Source organism: Euleptes europaea, chromosome 1 (genome assembly GCF_029931775.1).
Source record: "Euleptes europaea isolate rEulEur1 chromosome 1, rEulEur1.hap1, whole genome shotgun sequence".
Classification (NCBI taxonomy): Eukaryota; Metazoa; Chordata; class Lepidosauria; order Squamata; family Sphaerodactylidae; genus Euleptes; species Euleptes europaea.
In genome coordinates, this window is record NC_079312.1 from 113,821,967 (window position 1) to 113,832,993 (window position 11,027).

General features: G+C 44.4%; 1 protein-coding gene across 1 annotated transcript; it reads right to left on the reverse strand.

Annotated features, from left to right (window-relative positions):
* Window positions 1-3,979: 3,979 nt before the first annotated feature.
* On the reverse strand, window positions 3,980-10,473 carry WDR83 (WD repeat domain 83). The gene is made up of 9 exons (XM_056862033.1): window positions 10,340-10,473; window positions 9,497-9,617; window positions 8,094-8,199; window positions 7,409-7,457; window positions 7,195-7,321; window positions 6,576-6,643; window positions 5,897-6,005; window positions 5,461-5,575; window positions 3,980-4,132 (listed from the first exon to the last, which is right to left on the reverse strand). Exons 1-9 carry the CDS (start codon window positions 10,440-10,442, stop codon window positions 3,980-3,982), a joined length of 951 nt encoding a protein of 316 aa, XP_056718011.1. The 5' UTR covers window positions 10,443-10,473.
* Window positions 10,474-11,027: the final 554 nt, after the last annotated feature.

Here is an 11,027-nt window from a genome sequence, read left to right on the forward strand (position 1 = left end):
AAAACTATAAACTAACTAGGTTAAGAAGAGGAAAATGACCAATAGGAATCAGATTCTATAACATCAGCTGTCTTTGAACATTCCCCTTCGAAATGGAAATCAATTCCTTCCTTTTTTCCAAGTCTTCCTGTACTTATCAAAGTTCAGGTCCCCTAAAATGTATTTCCTGCATTAAATTCTGGCAACCCTTCCAAACTTGTTTTCACCTTCCATATATCAGCCCCAAAACAGGTTTTCTACTAGGAACAATGTATTTGGAAACATTGCTGGAATATCTACCGTATATATCTGTCAGTGACTGTGTTATAGATGACGAGCTGTTGATCTGATTCATTTTACAGTCTGCTATTTCTGATGACTATGTATCTAAGTTGTGGCCAGTACTAGCAGTTTGCAAAGTTGGGCATTTGCTGAGACACAGTGGCTGGAGCGCTGGGTTTGAATCCCTTCTATGCCATTAAGATCACTGGGTGACTTTGGGGCCAGTCACTCTCTCTAAGCCAAACCTACTTCGCAAGGCAAAATAAGAGACCCCCCACAATATATGTTGCTCCAAGCTCCTTGGAGGAAGGGCAGGCTAAAAATACAAAACAGAGGATGGAAAGGGGCCCAGTGAGCTTGGGGTAACATAGGATTGCCAGTTCCAGATTAGGAAATACCTGGAGATTTTGGGGGTGGAGCCTGAGGAGGGAGGGGACTTCAATGCCAGAGTCTAATTGCCAAAGTGGTCATTTTTTTCCAGGTGAACTTATCTCTATCACCTGGAGATCAGTTGTAAGAGTGGAAGATCTCCAGCCACCACCTGGAGGTTGACAACCCTAAGGTGTCACCATTCCCATTCTGCGTGGAGCACCAAAGAGTTGGGCTGCTATGGTCTTCCTGGGCACTCTACAGAAAAGTGAAAAATCCTACTTGCTCAGACAGTGTTTAGAACCAAGTTCTAATAAAATTGTTTCACATTTGGATGCCACTAATTCTTCATGACAATCAAAGAATGTTCTCAGAGTTCTATCTAGTTGTGGCTTACATGAGTTTCAGTTGTGGTCAGGAGATATATTATTTTGGGAGCTTTTTACACAGGAGACCATTCTATATTATTTTGGCACCTTGCAACTGGAGACTGTTTAAAAGGTACTGAGGTGAAATTGTTTTAGTCTTTTTTTTTAATTGGGTGTATCCAGAAATTTGTAGTGGATGGCCTGGAATCTAAGGAATGAAATCCACCCTGTGATGTTCCACAGAATTTGATCCTGTCACGTGTTGCCATCAACAGATCGGATGCAGGCAATCCATCAGTTCTTTCCTGCATTCAGCTGGTCCGACAGCAGTATTTATAATTAATTGATCACAGCCAGTTACATGTTTCTTTGTTCTTTCTCTACTCCCACTGTTTCACTTGAATATTCCTTTAAAAAAAAAAAAAGGTTTTTCCTGCATTCGTTTCCTTTCAGAAGTCCCTTCCAACTGTGGGAAAATTGATTACTGGGATCATGGGACCCACCTGGAGTAATAGCTTTGTTGATCAGGAATTTTGCAGTGTGGAGGGAAAAATCACCTCATTTGTCTTCCATCAGTACGTTCACAGTCCTTGTGTCTGCAGTCTGCTGGACCTGACCCTGCGTGGTAGACTTTTGAGACTGGCCACAGCTTTGAGGTTGAATATTATCAACAGCCCGGCAACATTTCCCTCTATATTTCATTGAATGCGCCTCTTGAAACATCTGCCACTATGCTGGGACAGTGCCTGGATGCTGTGGTCAAATGGCTGCGTGAGAACAAACGATACCTGAATCCAGACAAGATGCAGGTGATGCTGTTCAATAAGGTAGAGGTCACAGAGGAGATTGTTTTGCCCACACTAAATGGTGCCGGACTGCAAGTTAAAGAACTTGGAGTTTTATTGGAGCCTACATTCTTCTCAGGTCAAATAACGACAGCAGTGAAGAGCGTGTTCTTCATTTGCACTTGGTGCAGAAACGGACTCCAGTCTTAGATTCTGTTGATCCACACTTTGTAACTTCAAGGGTTAATTACTGCAACACACCCTACATGAGACCACCCTTAAAAACCATTCAGAGACTTCGGTTGGTATGAATATGGCTGCCTGCCTATTGGTGAAATCCCTGAAATGGGAGCATATTACTCCCATTCTGGAACAACTTAACAGATTACCCCTTTTGCTTCCCAATTCAAGTTGCTGATATTGACCCTTAAAGCCCTATGTGACTTAGGACCTCCCCTACTTGAAGGACGGCCTCTCTCGATATGAACTTAAGATCCTCTCAGGGTTCGTTCCTATTGAAACTCTTCTCTTGTCACTCATTTGGCTTCCACCCTGGCTTGTTCCTTTACAGCAGGGGCTTTGCTTTTTTGAAACCGTTGGAACCCTACTCCAAAGGCAATGTAAGGCTGCCCTTTTCAGGCAGGTTTTTGAGGGGCATTAGGTGGTGGTGGAGATTTTTATGATGTTATAACTTTGTGAAATTTTTGCTAGCTTTGTAAGCCAACTTCAGTAACCATTTATGTCAAGACAGGTGAGATAATGTTTTTGATTAAACAAAACACATGGTAGCTGGCTTACCTCTCATGTCCCCATCACCTATAAAACATGGGAAGGAACCTATGGAGGATTCCTCTGACTCCCACACACCTGGGGATAAGAATGCTTTCCTATAAATACATACCCTTTGGATAGGCAAATGCACACAGGGAAGGAAGCATGGCTGCTCCAGCCATATCACCCTCAGCTCATTTGGCAAAGGGAAAGCCTGGATGAGGGAAGAACATCCCCATGATTTTTTTTGCGAGGCAGGGGGAATACACAACTACACATTAATGGAAGTCACCCCCTGCCATCTCCATAACACCTCATCTGGGAAATGGGAGGGATTTGGATCTCACCACAGAAACATTCTTCTCTCTGCTTCATAAACAGATTGATTTTTAAAATTAGTATTGTTCAAATACAAAAAAGTGAAAAAGGATATTAACATAGTGAAATCATCTGCAGCACTGAAAAATACATTAAGATCATGCAGAAAACTACTCCCAAGGACCCAAAGCATAGAAGCTGGGCTTCTCCAATTTATAAGAACGTAAGAAAGGCCATGCTGGATCAGACCAAAGCCCATTAAGACCAGCAGTCTGTTCACACAGTGGTCAACCAGGTGCCTCTGGGAAGCCCACAAGCAAGATGACTGCAGCAGTTGTTTCCTTACAACCATTTTAATACTGCAGCCCATTAATGAAAGGGACTGTTCTAAGGAGCTGTACCTGAAACACAATTATTGCATTCTCTAGCGTATTAAACTCATGAATAGCAATAAATCATATAACAGAGGAATGTATGTGCACTGTGTTAGTTGCATTAACCTAGTTAATAGGGCTCCTGTGTTTTGACTTTAACCAAGTTACTTTGCTGCAGCATGACCCAAGAATAAAACACATCACAAACAGGAACTAGAGAGTAACCCAGTGGCACTTTGGAGACTAACAATACATATTTCAGCATAAGCTTTCTTGAATCAGAGCTCACTTCATCACATCTGGTGGAGTGAGTTATGACACACAAAAGCTTATGCTGTAATATATATTGTTAGTGTTTAAGGTACTATTAGACTCCTGCTTAATTTTCCTGTAAAAGGCCAATATGGCTACACTCATGGAATTACAAAAGAGAATGTTATGCTTGAATTAGTGGCTGTAATATAAGGAACTGCAAAATGACAGCCCAAAGTGGTTGAACACATTTCAACTTTAGCAGAGGAAGAGGCCTCTCTTCTTAACCCACCAAAAGGCATAAAAAGGCTAGTCCTCTTGAAGATGCAAAGTTCAGTGTGTGTGTGAACAGCCCTAGTCCAATGTCACACCACTTCCCAGAGACCGTGAGCACAATGTGATGCTTTGCATGAGAGATACACTAGACCATCCCGAATCCTTGCATCTGGAGTTCTCTGTTGAAGCAATAGAGGGATGAAGATCAAGCAGGTGGCTCTTCCTCTGCCACATACGACTCCTCCCTCCAAAGCTGGACAAGGCCCTCTGTTGCAGTGAGCAAGCAAGCCTCGGTTGGGTGGAAGGACAGAGACTGGACTGCGCTGTTGCTCACGGGTAAGCTCATAGCGAGGGATCCCTAGGAGGAGAGAGAACAGTTGCAGACATAAGGAAGGTAAGGCCTCCGAAGGCTACAAGTCACTATCCAAGCCACCAGACCTGGATTATTTACCTCATTTATAATTTGCCTTTCTCACAGAGACTCAAGTTCAGAGTCCCATCTACACTGCAATCACCATTGCTTCACCACTAGAGAGGACATCAACATAAGAAAAGCCATGCTGGATCAGACCACAGCCCATCAAGTCCAGCAGTTTGTTCACACAGTGGGCAACCAGGTGCCTCTAGGAAGCCCACAAACAAGAAAACTGAAGCAGCATTATCTTCCCCACCACCTAATATAATAGGCATGCTCCTCTGATCCTGGAGAGAATAGGCATGCATCATGACTAGTATCCATTTTGACTCCTAGCCATGAGTAGCCCCTCCTCCATGAACATGTCCACTCCCCTCTTAAAGCCTTCCAAATTGGCGGCCATCACCACCACATCCTGGGGCAGGGAGTTCATCTGCTGACTCTGTAAGAGGCTCAAACAAAGTGGAACCCATCCTGAGAGGGCCACATGCCTGAATCCTTCTGACAAAGGAATTATTTGTAGGGAGTTATTGAAATTTGAGGAATTTTGTGCAGAGGCCAACTCAAGTCTTCGGTGTCTTGAAAGCCGCCACCTCAACGTGGCCAAAGTGAGGCTAGGACAGACAATGCTACCACCTCTCTCTTCCCCCTATGATTCTACCAGACAAAGACAGCCAAGCAGAGATACTGTTACTGCTGAACAAGCAATATTAGGAAGGTGCATTCAAGTTTAACACATCCAATGACAAGGCAAGAAATGCCAGGCAGCAGAAATGATGCCCACTTGTGAATGAACCTCACCGGCTACAGAGATGTTATTTGCCCTGCATGGATCAGAATTCCGCACTTGGCAAGGCTTTACTCACGAACCTACAATAAAGTGCTCTGTAACCCAACAGGCGTACCACATTTGTTCAGTTGCCAGGCAACTCCTAGGCTCAAAAATGCCCTGCCCTAACTCTGCTGCCAACCTGCTTATGTTGTTAGCAGCCCTCCCAAAACAGCTAAGCTGAGACAAACCACCTACTATTTCTTCCTCCAACCAGGCTAAGGAGTAGAAGTTCAACATTTCCCACTGACCACAACTAATAGGTGGTGGGTGGGGGAGGGAAGGTCAGTTTCTCTGTCCAGTGTTAAATATTACCTTGTCCACCTGAGGGGAATTCATTCTCTACAGATCCCATAGCACACCACAATATCCATGAGGCAAAGAGAAGTCACAGAGCTGCCGATGAACAATGCCCACAATGTCCCCGGGCCATTCTGCTCACCTCAACCAGGTCCCAGAAATACACTTTGCCATCCTCAGAGCAGCTCCCAACGTGTGTATCTCTCTCACTCAGGCAGCAGTCCATCTTGTAAGCTACATTCTTGTGGCCTGTGTATCTAAAGATATCGGGGATGGGGAAGAATCAGACAAGCGAGAGAGAAAGAAGAACGTTTCTCCCAGACAGAACAACCAGGTTCTCCCCAGCAGCCCATCTAGCACAGCTGTGGTTCTCTTGAGACAAGAGGTACATGGGGAGTTACATAAGGCCGGAGTCACAATGTTCGTTATTTATTTACTTAGAAAGTTTTTGTGCCACCTCTTTAGGAACCTGCCCAAGATGGCTTACAAGAAAGCAGCGCTGATCTTTCAGCACTGGGTTGATGCGACCCCTGTACCCCGCCCCCGACATCAGTGGAGCCGCTGCACTTATTACTCACTCTCCCAGCAGCTCGCCTGTGTCCTTGTCCAGCAAGCGGAGTGTGGAGTCCAAGCTAGCAGCCAGCGTACATTGTCCATCTTTGCTGAAACACACACAGGTGATGGGACCTATAATAAAAAGACAGCACTTCTGGGTTCTCTCGTTTCAAGCGTGTGTGTGTGTGTGTGTGTGTGTGTAGAAAGGAGCAAGAGGCTGAGCAAAGTCTTCTTAGTGCGCTCCGAGAACTCTGAATGGCATTTTGGCCAATGCTAACGATTCCAAAGGGACAGCAACATGCATGGATCAAGTCAGCTGCATTCTGCCCTGCCACTGTTTAGACCAGGGGTGTCAAACTCATTTGTTACAAGGGCCGGATATGACATAAATGTCGCTTGGTCAGGCCAGGCCATGTCTCACCAGCCCAGATCGGGACTGGGGTGGTGGTGGCTGCATTAGCTGGCTCGTGGGCCAGATAAGAGCTCTCAAGGGGCAGGATCCAGCCCACGGGCCGTATGTTTGACACCCCCGGTCTAAAGTAAATGAAAGATGACTGAAGATGCAAGATGCGGCTTTGCAACAACCCTTCAGGCTTAATCTGCACTGAGTCTACTGAACAGAAATGGTCAGGGTCACTTCTACGTCAGGGAAAGTCAGAGATCCATAATAAGAGGCACCAGATTTGCATTTGGCACACTCACTTCCAATATAGTCTGAGTAGAGCTCCCCAGAGCGTAAGTCATAACGTCGGACACGTCCATCTACCGATCTGCAAAAGGGGAGAGGCACTGCTAATCAACCACAGTTTGAAAGTCAATTTCTGCTCCTTTCCCATCAACTTGATGTTCTGACCAAACATCAATAATCTCTTTATCTGATGAAGTGAGCTTTGATTCTTAAAAGCCTGGGATATTCTGTTGTTCTTTACGGTGTTACTGGACTTGAATCTTGTTCTGATAATCTCTTTGCAATTGTTTAAAAACTGTACTGTTATCTTTTAGTAGGTAAAACCTCACCGAACTTGATAACAGATTAAAATTTTGAGCTATAAAACATAGTAACAAAGTAATATAAGTGTGTGTTTTTAAATCTGCAGAGGACTGCTAATCAATCAGGATAGTAAATTCTGTACTGTAAGCCCTCTAATTCTAAAATTACAAACCCTAAACATTCAGATGGGAAAAGAGATGGATGCATTTACTGTGTGCATCCTCCATTCAAGTCCATATAAATTGCACATTTTGCAAAAAGACTACATGTGGATCTAGTGTGTTTGGAGAAAAACAACAGGTATTTGTAAACCTTCTTATTCCTCCTTACCCTGTAAGGATTTCATGATCTGACACTTTCAGACTGGAGATGCCATCTTTGGCCTCATCCAGTATCTGGATGGAATCAGGCCTGCGCGAGCGACAGTCCCAGCAGCGGACACTGGAGTCAATAGATCCTGCAAGGCAGCAAACAAAACAAACCCCAACTAGGTAAAACAAGAAAACCAGGTCTCTGGGAACAACTGGCAAGAAGCATTTCTTACCTGACAAGATCACGGTAGCCTCTTCATTGAACTGGACACAGTTTACCTTCTGCGCAATAACAGACAGGAAGAGATTAGGGACAACTGCTTTCCCAAAGGCTACATATAAACATCCTTATCCTTGGGGTCAGATTCTAGTAGACATCTGAACAGGACATTCTGTAAAACTCCTTTTCTCCTTCTCACTGATCACTTCAACCCTTCATCCTTGTGTAATTCCCACAGAGCTCTAGCTACTAACATGCAATTCCACAATACTAACATGCAAAGTACTCTTATAGGCAACACAATGTCACTTTAATTTCACCCTCAACTAGCAAAGCAACTGGTATTTTGGGGTGTTTTTCCCCCCACAGATAGCCCCTGTTCTCTACACCTATGAGCTCCATCTCACTATCCAAGTCTCCCAGTGTGTTTAAGTATCCTGGCAAATCTCCCAAAGGTTTAAGTTGCCCTTAAAACTCTCTCCGCCATACACACCTCTCCCACTGTAATGGACAATGGGTCAGCAATGCCATACGCTTCCTGAGGCTATGACTTTCAAAGAGACAAAGCTACTAACTCAGCCCAATTTAGCAAGACTGCGTACAGAGCTCTCTCATGGCAAGTCCAGAGGAATTCACTTCTTTAAGCACAAGAATGGAGACATATACCTGAAACCCAAAAAGGACAGAACACATCTTACCCCTGCATGGCCACGGAACTTACGAACCACCTGCCCCGTCGCCACATCCCACAGCACAACAGTCTTGTCTGATCCGCATGAGCAAAGCTGGCTGTTATCAAATGACCTATGGGAGAAGAGAAACAGAGGAGGGATGAGGACAGCAACAGAAATGGAATTTCTTGGCTTCTACATCTCCTACTCTAATTCAAAGAACAACAGTCCCAGGGCGCTCTTAGTTGAAAGGTGAGAGCACAGAATTCAGTAGCAGCCACAGAATTCTGACAGAGGCTCTCAGAAGCCATTTTTTAAAAAAAGTCATGGAAGTAGGAAAAATAGATCTGAATGTGTATATGGAGGGGCCCACAGAAGGAAGAGAAGGGTTATATCACAAACCAGGCCTTTTAACCCACTGTTCACATTTATTTACTTTCCTCTCTTGAGGTATAAGGAATCTTGCATAGTGAATGTTCTGTTCACTGCACCTGATGATGCAGACTCAAGCCAACAAAAGCTTATCTTACAATATGTTAGTTTCAGCAACACAGGACTGTTCTTTTGGGTTTGGGGGGGGTGTGATCAGTGGGTAGCATTAGGGCAGGGGTCCCAAACCTTTTCGACCCAGCAGGCATGTTTGGAATTTTGAGAAGGGGTGGTGAGTGCCACCCCAAAATGGCTGCCACAGGAAGGGGAGCGAGACCCCAATGGCTTCTGCAGGAGACAGAGCCCTCCCTCAGCCCTCTCTCTTCCCCAGGAAGAATTGGGAGGGCAGGGTCAGATGCACTAGCATGCAACATACATCTACACAATGACTAATAAAAGCTCAGGAGCTTACCAATCCTCCTGATCCCCCAGTGGAAAACTCTCTTATATGAACGAGGACAGACACTAAGAAGCCCCTCTGCCCGACAACGCCCCCACCCACTTTCATAGCTATCTGTCCCACTTAGTAAACAGCAGGAACAGTACATGATTTTCAAAATAAGAATAAAGCTTGGATCCTGCCTATAATTTCTGCAGTTACAAAGGAGGGGGGAGAGGATTTTTTTTTTTTTGCCAATTCCTTCCTCCTGCAGCAGAACCAAACAACCCTAAAAATGCTGCTCCAGGGAGACAGGAGAATCAGAATCATGTGGGCAGGGGAGGGAGGCCTGGTGAAAGTCTGTGTGCATCCATGGAATTTCTAAGCAGTACCCAAGCCTATGAACATACATCTGCTTAATTTGCACAATACATACAGGCCAGAGAATTCAGCTTTGTGATAGTGCAACTTTTATACACAGCCCTGTCCTCTCAAAGTACAAAAGTTATGACTTAACCTAGACAAGGGAATCGTTTATCATCTCAAATTTTTGGAAGGGTGTTCCACAGCAAATGTCCTTTCCTTTTCTAAGGGAAGTTGATCCCTCTCCCCCAGCTCTTACCCTGCTGCATCCAGCACCTCATAACCATGACCACTGTATGTCTTCAGAAGAGTCCCTTTGTGGGGGTTCCAGAGCTTGAGTGACTTGTCACTACCACAAGTGAGACAGTAATTCCCATCCACTTGGGGAAAGAGAGAAGAAGAGAAGAATCATTATACTACTGTCGTATTGAGGAACTGAGTACAGTTTAAGTTCAAAACCAGCTTTCTTGTATAAGTTAAACAAGCAAAACAAGACAACTGCTGCATCATTTAGTAAAATAAACTAGGTCCAGGCCAACTCTCCTCCCTGATTTCTGTCCCATAAGACTACATCTCCCGACAAGCAGCGCTTCCAGTGCTGCTATTTATAGCCACTACTGTGTAAGTGTGTAGAGTGCTGACAAGTTGCAGCTGACTTATGGCGATCCTGTAGGATTTTCAAGGCAAGAGGTTTACAGAGGTGGTTTGCCTTTGCCTTCCTCTGCATAGCGACCCTGGAATTCCTTGGTGGTCTCCCATACAATTGCTAACCACGGTAACCCTCCTTAGCTTCTGAGATCTGATGAGATCAGATTAGCCTGAGCCAACCAGGTCAGGACAACACCACAATTACCCAGTCATGTTCTAGCCAATGATATTATCCATTTGAGTTACACTGATTGCACCACTCCCATGCAGTCAAAAACTTTTCCTAAGCACTTCCTCACAGCCATTGCAATAGCTTTCTTGATCTAATGAATCACTACAAAACTAGGGTCACAGAACAGATCTGTTTCCTTGTAAACCATGAAGCAATGTTTTTCTTTCCTAGCTTCTTCAACCCTCATAATTATCCACTGTGCAGGATCAAGGATGCACTCACCATTGAACCTTACAGCCCTGACAGCTCCCTGTTTACACTGCAACGTGTCCAGCAGTTTCTTAGGCAGCTCAGGTTTCTTTGGTTTTGGCTCTGGAAAAGCCATTATAGAGAAAAGTAACTTGCTTCACAAGTACGCCACCAGCGATACTCCCATACACTTGATGACACAGCAACATCCACTGTAAAGTTTCATACACCAGGAATATCCGAGACGGAATTGAAGGGTTAGGAATGCTTTGCTTCTGGTAGATCTTTCATCTTGGAACACCACCTTATTACAAAAGAATACACAGAACGTGGATAAAAATAAACCATCAGCTCTAAACACCATCCAAGCTACCATTTTCCTTACAATGGTGAACAGAACTAGAGACACTGCATCTCTAGAAAGGCAAGTTGGCAAAGGAGAACCCACTCCAGACTCATTTATGTTGCCTTAAACGCGCCAGTCATTCAAATCCTCTTTCCACCAGCCCATTCCAAACTAACGTTTGTAGCATAAACCTCTTACACACATCTAGGATTTCTTACATTTTTCGAGAATTTTTAAAAAAATCTCTCAATTGCCAGTTGGCGCCAACTCTATTGCCTTTTGACAGAGACTTTCCAACAGACCCAAGTCCCATAACAGACAGCTGCTCTAACTGCTGCCCTACTTAAAAACCTCTTACTATAGTTTTCCTCCGAT

Excerpts from the sequence above, each read along its gene's own strand:
- WDR83 (XM_056862033.1), bottom strand. The coding sequence starts at position 10,442 with ATGGCTTTTCCAGAGCCAAAACCAAAGAAACCTGAGCTGCCTAAGAAA. Across the intron at positions 9,618-10,339 it reads CAGGGCTGTAAGGTTCAATG|TGGATGGGAATTACTGTCTC; the intron begins GTGAGTGCATCC and ends TCTTTCCCCAAG. Across the intron at positions 5,576-5,896 it reads ACAGGCGAGCTGCTGGGAGA|ATACACAGGCCACAAGAATG; the intron begins GTGAGTAATAAG and ends CGATATCTTTAG.